This window comes from Vanessa atalanta, chromosome 3, assembly GCF_905147765.1.
Source record: "Vanessa atalanta chromosome 3, ilVanAtal1.2, whole genome shotgun sequence".
Lineage (NCBI taxonomy): Eukaryota > Metazoa > Arthropoda > Insecta > Lepidoptera > Nymphalidae > Vanessa > Vanessa atalanta.
In genome coordinates this window covers 7,006,188-7,027,009 of record NC_061873.1, presented here as the reverse complement: position 1 = coordinate 7,027,009, position 20,822 = coordinate 7,006,188, and the positions used below count along the sequence as shown (strand labels likewise).

Genomic DNA, 20,822 nt, shown 5'->3' with positions numbered 1-20,822 from the left:
AAAAGATAAAAGGCGGAGAGGGGCATGAGAGAGCCCACAGCCGTTTTCCGTCACGGCATACGAGTCGATCCTACTCTCAAGGAGTTTCAATATATGGATACATTATAAAAACAATCTCCTCTGCATTCATCGATAGTCATAATTTTAAATAAATTAAATGCACGTGATTGATTAGTAGTCACGTTAAAATAACTTATACATTTGTTTATTGAACTATAATGTAGTCGTATCTCTACATTTACATTAGTCTGTGATCCGCAATGTCCGTATACAAAGGCTAGGCTATAAAAAATGGCGTATATATTTATTACGCTAAAATTGTTACAACTACTATTGTGTGCGTTGTATGATATTATTAAACATGACGATTAGTGTCTAGGTAAAACTTGTAAAGATCATATAGTTGCACAGGAAGATAAGATAATATCATATTCTATAATGACAGTTAAGTTTACTTGAACCCGACTTAAGTAAATTTTTATTATATTTTATGTATTTTGGAATGGGATAAGAATTTTAATTCTGGCCTAAAGAAAGTCCAAGAAACCATGCAGTACACAGTCCCCAAAACTAAAAGTCCCCTAATATTTTCTAATTCAAAATGAATTATGAGAACTACGCATTGAGATCTGCTTGTTGTGTATTTTAATCAATAAAAGAATTTAAATAATAATGTACCAACTTACTACGTCCGAGGAACGATTTGTTCTGCTTACGGGTGGTATGTGGTAGTATAGTCTACGATAATAATTAATTCAAAAGCGACCTCATAACAAAGCAAGTTCCGAAGTCATGTATTTGACGTAAAGACTTAATATGACCGACTTTTACGGCTCGTTACTCGTATGTGCTACTGATGCACAAAAACGACTCGTTAATAATAAGACTAATATGAATCGGGCATATGTAATTTTATTTAACTACCACAGCTTGCAAATCTTGACGATAATGAACCTCGTCGATGTTGTTCTAAATGGATCGCAAGAAATTAACCGCCTATTAAATGGCTAAGCGATAAATCAATTATCTTTGTCAAGTCCGTGATGTGCAATGCAGAAAATAGTGTTACGTTCGACGCATAACACACTAAACAATGTTGCATATTATATTATGCGTTTTGTATAAGTTGCAATATTCAACATTTATAAACAAACTTTAATAACTTATGCTATCATTTAATGTGTTTACTTTACTGTGAAAAATGTACGCGGATAGGTTGAAATTAAATTAAATCGATGACGGGCATTACGAAATTGATTTATATTATTGATAAACAATGTAGAATAGACTCGTTGTGAATATGTTTTTGTATTATTTATTTTTTTACTTATTCAGTAGAAAGACTAATATCCTAAGTTCAAATTGTTATGACGTGTCTATTCGAACCAAAAAATGGTGAGTCATGTTGTAATATAACAATTATATATGCTATGGGCAAATATGAGTTGCCATTTACTATTTATTCTGTAGTTATAAATTTCAATTAAATCAATAGTTATGCTAGCTAAAAGTAGGGTATTATAGACTTTAACGAATTTTATCAATGTAAAATTTCTGCTTTCAATTTAAAATATTGCTAAAATTAACATGGCTTCTAGTGTTAATTATTTTATGATAATGATATCTTTCTGACTGACATCGTTATCGACTACGGTGACTATTCCCAAGGGAGACATGTGTTATAGTGCACAATTGTGTGCGTAAGAGCCTGTGCACTCTATTCCTTTATTCTTAACGTCGCCGAATTTGTAGGGAACGGAAACAATTTAGGCTAACGCTTTCCCTGGCATGGGAACTTCTAAACACTGTTAACTTCCAAAGTCAGGGTTGAGAATTTCTTGACCAATCTTGGTCCTGCAGTCATAAAAGCTAGCCACACTAGATCAATAAAGTATTTTTAATATTTTACAAAACTTTAGTAGAGTAATAAACAAAAATGACGTGGGTGTCGTTTTTTGTCAGAATGTACTAACTAGTGCTTGAAATAATTAAGTTTTATAATTTAAAAATAAAATATGTTTTTTTTTTTGCGTAAAAGACACGTCATAAATCTAAACATAAACACGGGTACACATTTAAAAATATATTTACGTGTACATATAATATCGGGGACACCGAATAACCGTAGTGAACTTGAAGTACGTATTATATTTACTAAATGTTACGTTTCGTTTATTTCAAGTTTTAATAAAATGAAGCCCATACTTGTTAATTTAGCCTATAAAAATATCCATTTTTTTATTCATCTGAGTCTAAATGATCCAGCAAAGGTAAAAATCATGTTTTTTTACCGAAGCTCAAATCACCATTAGTACCTCTCAAAATTTCAGTGTATACTATGCAGTCGCATAGAAACCAAGGAGGAATAGTGATTAAAAGCCACATTTTTCCCAACTATGGAGCATACAATCGTTCATGTAACATCTCATTTGGATCAATGAAGCTACTTATATTTTGACAAAAATATTTTTTCTTAAATGTTTAAACTTAAAAATTATATTAATGGGGACGTGATTAAAAGGACTTACATTCTTAATGATTACAATTTGTTATGACTAATTTAAGTATGTAGTACCATATTTATATTAATATGTAGCTGTAGTCAGGAAAGCAAAAATATCATTAAATTTATAAAAATTGAACATCATTAACCCTAATAAGTGTAAACAGTGCCTTATGTTTAACGATGTAGAGCTTAAAATGTTGTAGAGAGCGAGAGCGGAAAGGCTATTAATGTTAGTGTTGTCAATGATTTATTTGCGAGAAGATTATTTTATACTTCTTTTAATTAACGCATAAAAATGTTATAATTAATAATTAAAGTCAATTTTTAATAACTCATATTTTTAATAAGATTTTTGTGTTGGAAGATAACGAAAGTGGATGGAGCTTACTAAGCTTTTAAACTCTTAAAAAACAAAAGTAAATTCAATACAAAAGGTACTATTATTATTATGTATGTATGTATAAACTTATTATTATTATAAATAAAATAAATTGTCGACTCAGCACATTGAATTATCAAGAAGTGAAAGTAAATAAAATGTCAACTCAATGAATCATATCTTTACGTACTGCTTAATCTAAATGTTTTTTCTTTGTATTTTGTAAGATAACAACTAGTACTACTACTAGGCACATTATATTGTATATGATGTTTTATTTTATTTTTTCATATTACTTAATATTTATATTTTTGGTCACTCTTATAGCGCGTTGTTATTCCGAGCATTATTATTTCAAGGTTGCGCGGTCGCCCGTCACAGTGAGGTTGCGTTGTGGGGCTCCTCGGTAGGCGTCGTTTTATATCTTTGTCCCTCTTTCGCATTAAGCTATTCCGTACTTGGCATTCGGTATGGGTATCGTCGACGTGAACATAACTTTTGCTTGATAGCTGTTCCGTAATGATTCTAAATGTACCTAATTGATAACTTAGTTGTAATTTTATCATGAGCTAATTAACGAAACATATCATGAACAAAGAAAGAAAACATTTAACGTATTTTACATTATATAGTAATATTATTATTAAGATACTATAAAGTACAAGGTCAAGAACTACAAGCCATACATTGGTGAAAAGTAAAAAAATATACAGATTTTTCGATGTTTTTTTTGGCTTCACCAGATGCACACAAATAATACGTTCAAAATGAACAAATAACAGTAGACTGTAGAATAGAACAATAAAATATAACGCTTAGTTACCACTACGTAGGTACTAGGTACGCAGGCTCTATACACAACGATCAACTAAATATCCTGTGTTTGGGTACTATATTTGCAATTTTAAAGTGTCAAAGATGATTGAAATTATCATTTACTTGCTTTGCTTAGTGTATACTGTGTATTACTTCCGACAAGGTCAATGGATTTGGGGCAAAAGTGTTCAACCGTGCAATGCAACTAAATTTGTTTGATTTATTTATAATGGTTACAACGATAAAGAACTGGCTACTAGACTAAGAAAATAATGCAGCATTAATATTATATACAACTCGTTTCGAAAGGTTTAAAAATGATATGAATGATGTAGATGATAGGTAGGTCAATTTCAATAAGTCGCAATATACATAATAATAGTTCATTTTGTTTGCTGCTTCTGTAGAATTGAGTCCTGTGACCTCCAACTGGGAGACACATGGAGGGGGATGCAGGGCAAGATGAGCGTGACCACGCCGGGTAAGAAGATAAGAAAAAAGTCATCAGACAATAAGTCACAATCTCAACAGTACGTATGAGCGATTACAAAAGATTTATTGGAGATTGTTAAACACTTGTGTTTTTTTTGTTATCAATAGTGCCTTAGTTATCTTTTATTTATTTTTTTCACATTTTGCTTTCATCGTGTACATGTTCATAAAAAAATACGCCATCTTTAGGTAAATTTTACCTTAATGTTATTATTTGAATACAACAAGAAAAAATTGTATAAAATTTTCCTAAGTCATCGTCAGTTTCTTTATCGAATTCATCATTTTAATAATTTGCGTATTTTTTATGTTGCTATTCAAATTTGTGTTTTCAGGTAATACAAATTTAATAAGTTTTCAGTTTTATGATCATTGTTAGTTGAATAAATCATTATAATTTATTTGCTCTGTACACACTGCTATGTCCGTGCACTGGGCTTTATTTATCATATTGAAATTATTTAGAATGTCACATATATTCCAATTTACGTAATTAAGCCTGTACTTTAAAAAACATCATAGGTTTTTTCACCATCGAATTTATAAAAAGTTACTCTACCTTCTCTTGTTGATAAAACACATGTTTTATACATTAACGTATCTATCAAAAAAATATTTTTCAACAATATATTTTAATATATTTTCAATTCTGTCTTTCTGAAAAATAATTTACGAAGTTAAAATTAGATGCAACACTACAAATTGATGGCCTAATTACAGAAGTGAAATAGTTAAAGTACTATTTGAGTTAAGTTTGAATAATAGTTTGTAATTTGAAACTTCAAATACGTGATGTGTACTAAAGTGTTGGTACATACAACATAATTCTGGCATTTGATACATTTATTTTGAACTTAAAGCAAGTTATTTATTAGTAATTATGTGTATTTATTTGTCGTCTTCTGGATTCATGTCAATGGCGTCATTTATAATGTTAGTTCCATATAATTCTCAATGTTTAAAAAGTAAGTTTTTGTGTGCTTTTGTCGATTGATGAAGTCCTTTCTTGTCTTTATTGCATGTAGTGATGATAAAAAATGGAGTAACTTTTGTCTTTATAATTAAAAGAAGCAGGGGGGATCTAAGCGATAACGCTCTATGACATAATCGGGCCTCACAATTAACAATTTGTTTCGATTCGCGAGTCAAAAGTCACATGTTAAATATTTTAAATTAAAAAATATTTTCGGCTTTGAGAAGTTACTCAATTTTTATTGATTGTATAGTAAATATTAATGAAAATAAACTAAACTGATTTTGTTAATGTTTTGATATATTCATTATTATGAATTAAATTTTGCGCTATCTAATTATTTACTTAAATTAAATAAGGAGGATAATTTGATGTGCCATTATTTTAACTTTTTGATTAAATTCAAAAAATTTAACGGAATCGATCGTATCTATACCTGTATACGTGCTATTTGGAGACTAATGGAAAATAATTACTGAAGACAGGTTCGTGTCGGGCTATGTTGGTGGTTGCCGGTTGGTTCATTCCAATTACACTAAATACGCAAATAAAAGTAATTAAACCATATTGCCTCGTCTGGTGATAGTAGAGTTCATTTTTCGCTTAGAGGATCGGTATTGCTATTCAAAAAGGACATGCTGCTAGCACTCTTGCTTTTTACTAACGACTTTTTTTCTATATAATGTACTAGCAACCCGCCCCGGTTTCGCACGGGTGCAATGCTGATACTAATTATACTACAGAATGTCTAACAACATTTAGTTTTTCAGTCAATAGACAATACAAACCGATATGTCCCTGCGTTTTAAATCTGTAATATCTTCGAAAATATTCATTCAAATTACATGCTGAGAAATGCCATATTGGTCTATATTAAATGCACAATGTACCTATTTAAGGTACTTAATTGGATAAGGATAAATGCTGTATTGCTTAAAATCGCTTCGAAAATAAGCCATTACCACTCGTAATAAGTATGGTAGGATAAAGAATGGTAGTTGTGGGCTATCCCTAAGAGATAGACATATATCATCACGGACTTTTGTGAAGACCTTTTTAAGGTGTACAATACGGTACATTATTTTGATCTATCTCGTAGGATTCAGCCAGCGTTTGCAAAGTAAACGCAAAAAAAGTATTTATTTACGACATCACTTCAGAAAACTTAAATTATCAATGTTTCCTCTATTATGCATGTATTATACGTATAACCTTCCTCTTGAATCAATCTATCTATTAAAATAAAACGCATCAAATTCCGTTGTGTAATTTTAGAGATCTAAGCATACATAGGGACAGACAGAGGTCAGCTGACTTTGTTTTATACTATGTAATGATTAGTGAGAGTAAAAATATATTTTTTCTAACAATTGCTGCTACTAATATAAGTTACAAAACGTTTTGAATCGTTTGAAATCCCAAAAATATTTAATAATATATCGATATTTAAAAAAAAAACCATTAAGGTAGTATGGTGACCCACCATGAGAATTGTCTCATCCTGAGTTTATAATTATGCATTGTAATCCATATTTGATATTTTTTCGGCAAAATTATGAGTATGTACAATCATGTCCAAAGTCCACGCGAAATACATCGAACACAACTTTTCACATTTGAAGTACATATAGAAAGTTCCATGACAGTGTCATCAGTTGAAAAAAACAAGTTTTGTATGAGGATGTGATACAATGTTTCGAATTTCTATCAGATTCTTTTAGTCTAAGTGGTCGCACCGCCTGCACCGTAGACGCGGCACTAAAGCAGGAAACAATTATGTCTGCGATTCTAGATTAATAACTTGTTTTGACACGCTATCTTCCAAAATATTGTTCGTGAGTTTGTCTATATTTTTAATTACACGCATATTACATTCAAATACATATACATATTGCATTCTGAACGTTAAGGCGTTACCATGAATCTTGTAAATTCTAATACAATTTCGTCTCGTTTTGTAAATGTGAATTCATCTTATAACTGTAACTGACAATTTTACGGGACTGACACGTTTATTTTCTAAATTTACGTTATACTAATTTAAAATGAAGTTTTAGAAGTGTTTTTAATTAGGTTTGTACGATTGTTTTTATATAATTATGTGAGTCATTACACAAAGAAACATTTTCAAACTTTATATATATACGAGGTACCTAGGATAACTATATTTTTCTTTTTAATCTAGTTAAACGTTACTTCAAAACATTTAGCAGATCTGGAATTAAATCATAAACATTTCTAACCTTTTGAAAAAATGTGTTTCAAATGGTTCAAAATAGCCCAGACTGTAAGATCATCTAAAGTTTTCTTTGTATTAAGCTTTTTTTTTTTTTAATTGAGAAGAAGCATTAGCTTGGAACTATTCTGGAATAATATATGGATGAACAAGCAGCTTGATTTCGAATTTATGCGGCAACCATCGCAACTCTTGTGAGTCGATGTTGAATCTTAAAGATTAAGCGACACGGATATATTTTTCCTCAACTTTGTCCTCGGTAGCTTCTTTCGGTCTCTAATATGGAAGCGATGTATTCACTGGTGACTGGATATTTATAATCAATTAACGTAGATTATTCACAGTCCTCCGGAAAAATTCTATCATTGAAGTAATAGTATTTGTTTACGGTATTTGTTTTATTACATGGTCTCTTGCGTTGGTGTGGTATCCCGGGTGGAGGTCGTCTTTAATTAATTTGCGATTTAGTTCAAATAGACTACGCCACGACAGTGCGGTCTAAAGACGAATTCTAACTCACTTATTATGGTTTAAGGGAAACTTAGTCGCTTGGTCAAGAACTTTATCACAGTGTGAAGTTTTTTTTATTACCACTGTTTTATTCTGGATCGTCAGTCTTGTTATATAATATCAAAGAATAAAGACGTTTTATATAAATGCTGTTCCCAATGGCGATGGTACTAATTGAGTATCCGTAGATCCACTTCTTAACCACCATTTCGCGGACTTGCTCTCGTATTATTATTAATAATATATTTACTGTGTATTAGTATAAAATTATAATATTAACTTTTTCTAACAACAATGTAGAATATTCTGATTCATATTATCTACATTGTTCAGAATTTCTGAATGAACATTCAGAAAACAATACTTTTTAATTACTTTATATCAGATTTCGTTCAAAAACGCACATAGATGAATATAGTGAACTGATTTGAACTGGTAGTAAAGCAGATTTCGCCAGTATTTTGAAGTCGACTCTATTATTTAGTTCCCTTATACGTCAAACACGAATATTTAAAACTAACAACTATCTCCCAAATTTAATTAACAATTCACACAACTAGAACTTGAATATAAGAAAAAAAGCCACTCGCTTAGTTAAGACAATAATAACGATTCCGTTTTTATCATGATTCGGCATAGTTCAATGTCAGTTTGATTTTAATATTCACCGGTCTCCTCAATTGATATGAATAAGTAAATAGAAGCTATTTCAATTAATCAAGTCACGTCGTCATAATTTTGTATATAATGTTTTGCATTGAATTATGTTGATAATTTTTATATTAAATTTTACCGATTATTTACCGACTTATATGGAATAAAACCCATCCGAACTATCACCACGACTACAAAGAAAAACGATTAGAAAATAAAAACGTCCGGAGATTTTTTTTATATAGAATAGTCAAAACATGTTGTTGTCCTTCGCTTCGCGATTTTTTACGGATACAATATTTTCATAAAAAAATGATAACATGAAACAATGTAAGGCAAACCAAAACAAATTGTCGTAGGGTTGACAATTACATTGGAGTTGTTATTAGGATTATCTTATTGACATGGGACATGTTGTGCTTTATAACAGAGTATAGAAAAAAGTTGGGGTTTGACCTGGACATGCCAACTAGAAACATTGACTTGTAAATTAGGTTACCAGGGCATTCGGTCAGTGGCATTTGAAGTTGATGCACGTTTGTCTTACACTTACCAAAACGCGCTCACGCAGCACGTTTATCGATCCCGATTACGTAAAACGAAATCTCTTTATCTAATTATAGTTTATGTATTTTTTTTGTATCCCGTTTTTGTTATTTTAATTTGTAAGACGCTGTTCATATTTTTTAATTGACAACTGTTATATGCTAAGTGTAATGTCTGTATATATGTATATGTACATTTGAAGATAGACTGGGGTAAATGGAAAGTTCAATTCAATAGTGTTCATAAAAGGTTATGTAAACAGTGTCAGTTAGCTCTCATAGGTTTTTGTGATTTTTACTTTTCATACATTTATTATCAGTTGTTGTTTTTGTTTTTGATAATTTAAAATTTAAGTATATGCCTATACGCATATTTTATTTTCATATTAAATGTGTCAATTTTAATTTTAGAAATAAGTGTGACAACGAGAAGCGACGTCGAGAGTTGGAAAACGAAGTAATAAATCAACTAGAGGAACTTCTGGGGACTTGTCTTGCTGAAGTAAAGCAACCAGACAAAAACGGCATCGTCCAGAAAGCAACTAGGCAGATTGAGGACGTATTGCAGCGGCGCCGGAACTGCCCTGGAGACTGCCCCCAGCGTATCGTTCAGAGCTTGTCACCTGTACAAGCCGGTGAAGTTAGTTCCACCCAGCAACAACCGCCCCCTAGTGGTTTTCAGTATTCCGAGCTGAGCACTCTAATCGAGGTAATATACATCAATCCGTATATTTAAGGAGATGTTAGATATCTTCTTTGATTTAATTTGTAATGGGCGTTAATTACAGCACCCACTATAACTTAACTTGTTAGTTCCCTTTAAAGAAATTGTTTATCTTCCGTTTAAAAAATAATTTTAGTCGTACATTATGTATTTGATTTTATTATACATAGCTTATACAATTATTTAAATGTAATGCTATGTATTGATTGCAGGCGATAAAGCATTATACCGGAGTCCTGGGTTTAATATTAATGGAAATTAACTCGAAAGGCGAAATTGAGTGTGTGACTGAAAATATAAAAGACCTCGTTCTTGCGGAAAGGACTGAGTTATATAAGAAATCAATATTCTCGCTTTTGCATGCTGACGATCATGCAAAACTAAAACCATTGCTGAGAAATATCCAAAACTTTTCCTGGGGATCGGGCGATTCCGATAAATTCCAATATATCCATGCCCGCCTGCTTTTAAAAGATTCAAATGTTGCCGATGGTTCCAGGTTAGTCGTGGTTTAGTTTGATAATTGTCTAATTGTATTGTAATATATTTTTTAAAAACGATTTCACTTACTTTGAGGTAGTAAAGAAGATAAATAAACGGAATACAACAAATTTTATTTACAGTTTAAGAAAAACTATTTAATTTTTATTTCATTGGCCAGGTTTGTGGATACTGTGATCCACGCTGCGCCAGTACGCAGCTCGTCCACGGAGGAGGCCGGCTCCGTCATGTGCGTCATTCGGCGCTGTGAGTCGGCCGCTATCTCCAACGACGGCGGACCCACCATCGTTTTCAGATTGGATTGTAACTTTAATATCTTATGTAGGTTTTATTTAATTTTTAAAATGGTTTCATATCTATTTACAATTTGTAATAATTTATTTTTGAATTGTTACAGCTTGTGATTTGTCTGGAGTGGAAAACTGTATAAATTCTCCTATTTCTCTTGTGGGAGTTCGTTACTTAGATCTCGTTGAAAGTAGTGATCGTGCACGTGTATCGACACATCTTCAGGAAGTAGTAGGTAGGGCCGGATTGCTCGTGGTGAGCGAACCCTACCGATTACGTATCGGGACCGACGGTCCTCGTATCCGAGTAAGCGCACAGGCTAGACTCTTTCCGACAGTCGGCGAGCCAGACTTCATAATGTCTACGAATACCGTACTCGGCGATGAGGACGTGGATATTCACGACGCGGGAACGTCCCGCCCATCGCTCGGTGGTCCTCTCATGACTTCAGTCGCCAATGGTGAGACATCATCCTCAGAGCCGCGCTATCGCTCCCCTATGAGCCCCGGTGAACATCAATTCACCATCAACGACTTCGACCTCGAAACTTGGCCATCATCTTTCCCGATGGGAGAAATGTCAGGTGAGGAGGCAAAAGAACGGAAAGAAAGCGGCGAAAATAATCCCGCTGCGCATGCGTCGCCAGTCGAAGCGCCACCACCAGCGGCCGTTCACGAGGAACCAAATCGCCTTCGTATTTTGCTTAGCAAGAAGAGCGTACTCAAAGATTTACTAAACCAAGAAGACGACGAGGCGACGAGCAGCGAGACCTCGGCCCCGCACACCCCGCACACGCCGCACACGCCGCACACCCCGCACACGCCGCACACGCCGCTCACGCCGGCCTCGGCCTTGTCACCGCTGCACTCGGCGCAGGCGCACGCACGACCCCCGCCGCACATGGGTCAACATCAGCCGCCGCCTCATAACACCCACCAGTCAACACATCATAACAATCAACTACGCAAGGTGAGATGATTTTTTTTATTGCGGGAATAGTTTTGCTACTTTTAACTCTTTATTTATAACGTATTCATTTTATTTAAGATTTTAAATGACAAGTCTGACGAGGACGGAGAGGAAGGCAGAAGAAATTCTACAGACAGTTCGCGTGGATCTTCGCAGTCCAGCGCCTTGCTCTCGCAGCTGCTTTCAAACAATAATGGTCCGTCAAGCAACGGACGTTCTCAGGAAAGCGATATGTACATGGACCGAATAGCCGGCATGAAGCGAAAGTTTGAAGAGTCCAAAGCCTCTACGAGCACCGCTAAGAGAGCTACGCCTGAGAATCAACAGGTAATCATGTCTATCAAACATTCACAATATTATGTATCGCGTGTAAGTTGCTAGATAAGAAATTAGTCCCGTGTATGTCCGCTCACATATGTAGTTTTAAGGAACCAAAGCAATGATTGCAGGTGGTTACTTGGACTAGATTACAGATCTAGTCCAAGTAACCACCCACTAAGAGAGATTGGGGTATAATACTTTAAAGGAGTTAATTAGTCGTGTATTTTATGTATTTTATTATTGTTATATTTACTATTTTACATACGAGGTTATCTAATTTTTATGTTCTTTCTAATAAGATACGCACTACCTTCTAATTGTAAAACTAATTGTACATTAAGTTTAAGTACAAATTTATTACTAATCGGAAATCAACCATTATGCGCGCATTTACCAGGTGTCGTCGAGTGCCACAGGAGCAGGCGGCGGGTCTGGAGCGCCGACATCCACAGCGTCGTCGAGTGCCAACAGTCCGGCAACCAGCAGTGGCCCCGGCATGAGCCCGCTCTGTCAGAAGAACCAAATCCTCGTGTCGCTGTTGGCGCGGCAACAGACCACCCCGCCTACGCCGCTGCCGCTGCCGAACCCCATCCTGCGGCCCTACCCGGCGCGGGCGCGCGCGCCGCCCACGCTCGGCCACGCGCACCAGCACCAGCACCCCCTCCACATGGCGCAGGCTCGCCACCCACATCACACTATTTCCAATATTCTCACCGCTAAGTGAGTTGTATATTTAAAAATTTTTTTTCGTATATATAGAATGATATTGCCTGTCGACATCGCCTATCTGTCTGAAAAGAGCATAGGGATCGATTTTGATGACATTACATTGCAACCTAAAAATTATATAAGTATAGTTTTAAGAATTAATGAATATTATCCTAAGTGTGAGTCTCCTATGTATAAAGAATAATTAGTATTAGTACATTACACCGATTAAATCATGATATTTTGACTAAGTTGAAGATGAAGATTTATGTAAATATATAGGTTAAAGTTAACTTTAAATGCACTTAATTTTACGAATTAAGCATATATAAAAAATAGTCTGAATGTTTATAGCATTCGTGGAAACAATGTGAACGGAGGCGCGGGCCCGGTGTCGTCGGCATCGAGTGTGGATTGCTCCAACATGCAGGGCATTCAGACGTCGCAGGGCGGCCCCGTGGGGCAGGCGGGGCAGAGCCACCTGCAGATGGTGCTGCAGGGCGGCGCTCGCGCCGGCTACCAGCCTGCCCCGCCTCATTACCCCTATAACAACCAGGCGCAGTGAGTCGCTAACCTAAATATAGAAAATATACCTTAAATTGTTTAATTAAGTTGTTAATTTGTTTAAATTTTGCACACCATGTTTAATAATTATTGAAATATACAATTTGCGAATTTATTGCGATGGTCGGACGAATTCATTTTTGTTAGAAATGGATGTTACCAACTTATCTATAAATGTATTTGTAGGAGCGGCGGAGGTATGAGAGCGCAGAGTGGAACGAGTGGGGACAGCGAGGTACCAAATGATAAGACGCTGTCGGATATTTTGGACGAGGTGATAGAAAATATGCCATATAACGATCGTTCCGCACCTGACGTCAACGTTCTCATGGATATGGAGAGTAACCGACAATTACGCTCGGATTATGCAGTAAGTTATATTAGTAAAATATTTAGGATTATCTATTGGTTTCGAACTTTTATGGAAACAATTTTAATAGATTCTTTCTCGAACCGTAGTGAGTATTACTAAGATATGTGCGACTGCTCTGTTTTAGGGTGTTAAAGAAAAAAATGACGTTATAAATGCTATAACGCAAAGTCTTATGCAATTCGAAACTGCGACAAAGAGTCCGGTCTCATCGAGCCCGAGCGTCCAAGCGTCGGCTTATCCCGCTCAGAGTCAAGTAAGTGAATTTTTCACCTTTTTCAATGCGGCGATCCAAGTCAGAGTTTTTAATAAATATAGGGCGAACTCCAGGCTTCACTCGGTATACATATTCTCCAATAAGCCTGTCTGTGGCGCGCAGGGCTCGTGCACGATGAGCGGCGGCGCGGGCGCGCTGTACGGGCTGGTGGCGCGCAGCGACGCCGACAGCGTGCGCGCGCGCGCCGTGGTGGAGCAGCAGCGCACGCGCCTGCTGCAGATGCAGCGCTCGCAGCAGATGCTCGTCTCCCCCGAGGTCGGACATTATTTTTATGTATAATGAGAATTAGAAAAAGAAAGCCATGCCATTTATAAATTCATAGAATTCGATTTTTCATTACAATTCAATTTTAAATAAAGTCAATGAGTTTTTTATATCTCTGATTGAGAATTATAATCGATATTTGTAAAGTGTTTGGTAAAGTAAATTGAAATAGGTATGCGTCCTTGGTCGGTAGTCTCAAGCACTGTAGATTTTTTGTGTGAATGATTGCCAATAAAATGTGATTCACTCGCCTTATTCGTGTTTCCGGTGCGTCGTCACCGCTTATTAGGGCCTCTGAACTAATTCTAATGATTGTTGAATCACTTATAATTACAAAATATAATTTTGATTGTAACAAATATAATAATATTAGAAACAGTCGATCAAGAAAAGTTTGCAAGAACACTTTTATTACTTTGGTATCAACGTTAAAGGGCCCGCCAAAAAAAGTATAAGGATGACATTAAAATTTTATATATAATTATTGTATTAAACATATAATATTTTGCTAATTTATATTGCAATGCTTTATAATGCAATACAAATTGCTATAAAGCACGTGTAATTGCAGGCACAAGGGACATAACCTCTTAAGTTCCAGGTTGTTGGTGGTGAATTGGTGGTGTAAGGATTGGTTTACATTTTTATGGTGGGGTGACTACTTACCGTAAGGTGGCCTATTTACTAGTCCGACAGTCTACTGTTTTATAGTCACATAATTTCCAATACGTACAGTATATAGTGTCATGATATTAATTTTAGGATGAAAGCCGTCTTTTAGTAGAAGCGTGTGAATGCAAATTTGCTATTTGCATTCACACGCTTAATTTACCACAGTCGATTTCCTAATTTTAAAATTGATGTTATTTGTAATTACAGGCTGCAGAGCAGCCCCAAGCCGATCTCGGTTCTACAATAAATGCTTTAGTTTCCGCGACGCCGCCTAACGTAGCTCTAAAGCGCACAGACTTCCATAATCTATATCATCATACGAGTAAGTACAAACACTCGACGGGGAAATTTATTAAGAATATTCAGTACATGTATTGAGTGTTACATTTATTTTTTACGTTCACAGATCAAATGGGGCCGAACTACGGCGCCAACAAAATGCCCTCGTCGCAACAGAATCCAATGCTAAGTCGACAACTCGTAAGTATACGATACGAACGTGCGCGCCACGCGCGTGAGGTGGAACAAGTGAGTGTAGCGTGTGCTCCGCAGGGCGCGGGCGGCGCGGGCGGCGCGGGAAGCGCGGGCGCGTACGCGGCGGCGCTGCACACGCCCGTGGCGCCGCAGCCCTACCTGCGCGCGCCGCGCCCGCACCACGGTACGTAGCCCCGCTGGATCCGTGAGTCGGTTGGCGTACTTGATATCGATATGCGATGTATTCTCTAAAGATTTGCGACCTGTGCTTTTAGACTCATCCAGTACGTAGCCTCCGAGCCACAGTGGAAAAGAGAATATTATTTATTACGTATAGAATATTATTATACATTTCCTGTGTTACGGTTTTTTCTGATTTATATAATATAATAAATTGTTAATCAGGCGAGCCGTCGATTCACTGTTTGCAAATTGTATAACTTAGAGAGTATTTATTTTAAATCAATATTCTGAAATGTTTTTAATATTTTTTATTTTAAATCGACTTTACATAAGAATATGTATTATAAAGGTATGTAAGTATTATAATTATCTGCGGATATTGTAATGAAACATAAATATTTAAAATATTCAGTCTGATCCAAGGTTTTAATGGTACGCTTTAATGCATAATATATATACTAATTTATTTTGAGGTAGATAGTTCTCTCATTCTTGAATTTTAAGTCGAAGCATGTTTATTCTAAAACGATAATTCCTTCAGCATGCTCTGTAGAGATTTTAAAATAAACTTTATTTATGATACAATTTAGATTGATAAAATTCTTTACAACTAATTGCATGATTATATTATTGGCTTTAATATACGAAATTCGAAATAAAAGCGATGGGTAGAGTTAGCGTACTAGTTAGACGAGCTTATGAGAGGTCGCATGCAACGGTAAAGGCGGATGGCCTAGTTTTCGAATAGAGGAGAGGGCGGTGATGCCGATCTCGCCATTACCACTCGCACGCGAACTCCACGAGAACGAGTCGCTCGCTCGGCAGTCAGTCCGGAATCGGTAGCGACCGGCCGGGTACCCAAGTAGGTAGGTCTCAGCACAGCGTCGCCAGGCGAGTGCTGAACGAAGCGCGAATGGCAGTGGCCGAGTACTATATGAGGCGTGTGTGGCAGTGGGCGGCTACTATGAGGAGAGCGATGTGGGCGTCCGAGCCCTGTGCGGCGAGTTCGCGCGGCGAATGGCGCAGGGCGCGCACCCCGCGCACCCGCCGCACCCGCCGCACCCGCCGCATCCGCCGCACCCGCCGCACCCGCCGCACCCGCCACACCCGCCGCACACGCCGCATGCCTCGCCTCACGATCATCCGCTCTCGTGTGAGTATGCATGTGTCGACTGATTTCGTCGTAACGGCCTCTTAAGAAATGAACTGTTCCCTATTAACATTAACATATAAACAAATGGTCGTCGAAATATTCGTCGTGATTTACTGTCGATTTCATTTCTAATAACCCGCTTGTATGTATGCATATAATCTAACGAATTTTGCCTTTCCGACTCTTCCACGGTTCTTTGGCGTTCGAGGTACGAAGGAAGTAAGGTAAACGGTAGTTTTCGTAGCAAAATTGTTATTTCTCCTCACTGTCGTCGTGCATGTCTCTTAATTTTGACGTAAGGCGAAATTACTTCCGCTTGTATATTTATAAAATTCTGAATTATATATCACGTCGACTGGATGGCGTCCTTATTTACTAGCGCTATTTTTCTAATATCTGGATCAGTCTGCAATGCGATACGACCGAAACAAAAGAGAGAGGTGCTCTCGACCTCCAAGAAGCGTAAGTTTCGCCGTGAGTAGCGCGCCGACCGCTGATGTAGTTACCCGACACGCAGGCGTGGGTGGCGTGGGCGGCGTGAGCGGAGGAGGCGGCGTGGGCGGCGTGGGCGGCGTGGGCGGAGCGGCGGGCGGCGGCACGTCGGAGTACGTGCGCAACGAGCTGCGCGCCGTGGTGGGCGCGCGCTCGGCCCGCCCCGACCTGCACGCGCTGCACGCGCCCGAGCTCGACCCGCTGCTCACGTTCGACATGCCCGCTCCTGGTTAGTACCGACTGTTCTTTCCCTCGCTACGGAACCTCGATCTCTAGAGTGGTCGATCTCCTTCTAGGAAAACCTTTTATCTGATGTTTGTTTGAGAGTGAACAGGTACTGACCTGGCAAATAAAAAGTTGGATCTCTTTTGCTCTGGTGAATCGAAATTTATTCGAGTATGTTTCAAATATTGTAGGAGATTACACTGAGCATACTACTACTGTTGTTGTGGATTATGAATTATTTCGGCGAAAATAAATAACGAAATGTAAACCTACTTTTTGGTCAAGCATTTGGACTTCCGAGACACTCTAGATAAAATTGTTTGTTTTAGTGACTAGATTTTAATAATCATAACTGTATTATTTTTACAATATTTTGATTACAATTTATATATTTTTTAACTCGTATCAATCCATGAATAATTTGAGAAAAGTACACTTATGAAAATGTTTCATAAGTTACCTTTAAGTTTAAAAAAACCTTTTGGTTTTGTACTTTACTGAAAGTTTATATTTAGTAAATATTTAAACCTTTAATTACTTATATATAATTTTATACTAAATAAATGTATATTAAGACTCAGATATTATATTATATGTTTATTATGATTATTCGTAAACTTTATTTGCTTTTATAGTCTTGGTAATTCTTTGATACCAAGTTACCTTCAACGATATTTAATTGACCATAATATTACTTAATATTGAAAAAATAAGATATTTTTTGGATAACATTGATAGATAGATACGAATCCTTAAGTTTTGGCTACACGTATACGTTGTAAGCGTAATTATTGTTACCGTAGTTTTTATATACACAGGAAAAGAGAATGAATCAAAAATAATCACCAATCAACTCCGTTATTGTATGTATATTGTTCTATCTACTAATTTTTCCCGCAACCTTGTCAGTGTAGATTTTAAACCGGAATCCTCATTTCGTATCCATAGGAACCTTTTTACAAGTGGTTTGATTGTTGTACATCTGGCTCTCGTGATCGTAGCGAGATTTAATACATCCCAATTTTTAAGTCTTAATTTCTATTAAACACAAAAAGTTTTATCAAAATTGGTTCCTTGTATTGTGCGTAATGCATAAAAAGTAATTTTTCTGTTTCATAATGATAACAGTTTTATGTTATAACTTTAATTGTTATCAAATATATTTGGATTTTGGGTATTAATTTATTAGTAAACTTATATTTTTCTTTTCTAAACGCGAGGCGACATCGACAGTTTTAAATTTTTGATAGTTTCGATATCAGCGAAGTAATTACTCTTCATGATGCATCTTAAAATGTGAATAGATGATTAAGTCAAAATTAAGATATAATTGTTATAAGTAAATAAAATGTGTATTTAAATGTTTTTAATAGGATATTAGCTCAACTGTTGGAAAGACACTTCGGAACAGTCTGCGAATTTGTTTTGTATCGTTTTTTTATTTAGGAAATGAGCCGAGCAAATTCAATTGTTTCAGTAGGTCACCAATTTTTTTTTTCGTAGCAACCATATTACGCGTTTATTTAAAATTAGATTCAATCATTTTACAGAACTAAATGTTTGTTTGATGAAATGTCTATTATATTATATTATGTAAACGGGTCGAGAATCGAAGTGTAGCGTATTCAGTGAACAAAATTGATCAATTTATTATCAGGCAATGTATATTATAAATGAAACAGAATCACGTTAGGTTTGGAAGCGATATCTAATACATATATATATATGACACTCTTTTCGTTGTTTTGAAAAGTAAGCATAGATAAAAGAGAATGTGGTGATAAAACATTGCCAGAGTGACGGCTGGTTACTGGCAATGTATCCGTGTGTACGTATGTAGGTGGCGGTGGTGTGGTGGGGGGTCGAGCGTCATCGGCGTCGGCAAACTCGTGGGAGTCGCAACAGAGCATACCGGTAAGCCAGGGACGCGACCAGCGGTACCAAACCATCAAGTCACTTTTACACTACTTCTGTATCGATTTCCATTATTTTTTGTAGAATTACATTTATATAAATATTACGTATTGAGTCTGCTCTGCTGCGTGTGTTGTCGAGTCGACCATCTGACTATTAGAGGCTGAATGAAAGAGGTGTGCCAACGACGCTCGTAAAGTTTTTCTCTTACTTCAATTCCGAATGTCTCTAATCATTCGCGTCCAATGCTTTATTACAGTAACAATGATTGGCACATTTCTAAATTATCAATAAAGCTTTTGTGATGTGAATTTGAATAATAATTCTTATAGATATTATTTCATAATTATATATGCATTTTGAATTTGATTTAGATTATATAAATTCATGAGAACATGATAATGTCATCGCTTCCTAGGTTTTCTGTACTTGTGATATATTAGCTTAAAAATGGGGTAATTCGCATGCGCAAGCGTTAAATTATGGTTACGGTTTTAATTAAGGTGTAGTTATATAAAATTTTTATGATTTTGCAATTGGACTGCTTATTATTTTGCTCGTAAAATATTTTATATATAGCATACGAATTATGTCGTTTATCGAGTGCCGTATTACAGATCATTATAATAATTGATTGCATGATTATAATTATATTTCGATCGAAATGTGAGGTGCGATCAAAATGTTCATTCATAATATTTATATATAAACATGGTAATTCGGATACTTGAGAACGAAGTATACACCCTCACTTATTTCTTAATATTTTTCAACTGCTTATTGCTCTTTACCTCTGAAATCATTTTCAAATAAACAACATGCTATGCAATATTTATATAATAAGTAAAAATATTTTAAGGTTAGTACCATTTAATGTTGTTACTTATTAACTCCTATGACTAACAGAGTAATTCTATTTCGCTCTTAAATAAAATTAAAATTACTCTTCGTCTTATATATAAAACTAATATTGTTTACAATATTATGAAAATAAAGTATTATAAAGTTTAAAGTGTTATATTCGATTATTTAAAGTTTTAGAAGTTAATACTGCAACTCGATCATTATGTACTTTTAAATTTAATTTCAATTTGTTACATACAAAACAATATATATAATCAACGATTTCGACAATGAAATAATTATTTATGTATTTTTAACATCCGATGCAGGGAGTACTGCAAATAAATCAATTTAACAATAGCACAAAGAATTAAAAAAATATATATATTTAATCGATACCTACTACCGGTATTTGACTGATTTGACAATTAAAAATGGCTTTATTCCATAGTTGATTATTTTATAATATATAATATTCTAATGAACAACGATATATTTATATTACAGTATGCAATAAGATAGTATTACTTTTTGATTTAATAAGTAGACGTTTTACATATAATATGACACGATTAATAATTAATTGTTTTATTTGATGTTTTTATTGTAAGTACTATCTACTGTCATCTGCCTGCATATGCGAGTCTAAATCGAGTTGCAAGATTTTCTTATTATCAAAGCTCTAAATTAAGTAAATCGTTACTTTAATTGTTATAAAACGTCACTACTGTGAATTGTCCCAATTGGGTTGTTTCCTAATGTAATATAT

At 35.5% G+C, this 20,822-nt stretch overlaps 1 protein-coding gene across 8 annotated transcripts in view; it reads left to right on the top strand.

The window, feature by feature from the left end:
- The window catches only part of LOC125077224, a 48,920-nt gene that overhangs the window by 22,665 nt on the left and 5,433 nt on the right, over window positions 1-20,822 (top strand). For 3 of the 8 annotated variants that reach the window (XM_047689098.1, XM_047689094.1, XM_047689095.1), the window contains 17 exons: window positions 4,109-4,231; window positions 9,523-9,820; window positions 10,048-10,334; window positions 10,497-10,657; window positions 10,734-11,593; window positions 11,672-11,920; window positions 12,312-12,634; window positions 12,977-13,183; window positions 13,373-13,556; window positions 13,684-13,812; window positions 13,936-14,088; window positions 14,977-15,091; window positions 15,176-15,249; window positions 15,322-15,427; window positions 16,379-16,579; window positions 17,097-17,300; window positions 19,137-19,210. In XM_047689098.1, the coding sequence (XP_047545054.1) occupies window positions 4,109-4,231; window positions 9,523-9,820; window positions 10,048-10,334; window positions 10,497-10,657; window positions 10,734-11,593; window positions 11,672-11,920; window positions 12,312-12,634; window positions 12,977-13,183; window positions 13,373-13,556; window positions 13,684-13,812; window positions 13,936-14,088; window positions 14,977-15,091; window positions 15,176-15,249; window positions 15,322-15,427; window positions 16,379-16,579; window positions 17,097-17,300; window positions 19,137-19,210 (3,748 nt within the window). Of the gene's footprint in view, window positions 1-4,108; window positions 4,232-9,522; window positions 9,821-10,047; window positions 10,335-10,496; window positions 10,658-10,733; window positions 11,594-11,671; window positions 11,921-12,311; window positions 12,635-12,976; window positions 13,184-13,372; window positions 13,557-13,683; window positions 13,813-13,935; window positions 14,089-14,976; window positions 15,092-15,175; window positions 15,250-15,321; window positions 15,428-15,518; window positions 16,336-16,378; window positions 16,580-16,984; window positions 17,301-19,136; window positions 19,211-20,822 lie in introns of those variants that run through there. The other 5 variants (XM_047689100.1, XM_047689096.1, XM_047689097.1 and 2 more) reach the window with 4 other exon arrangements.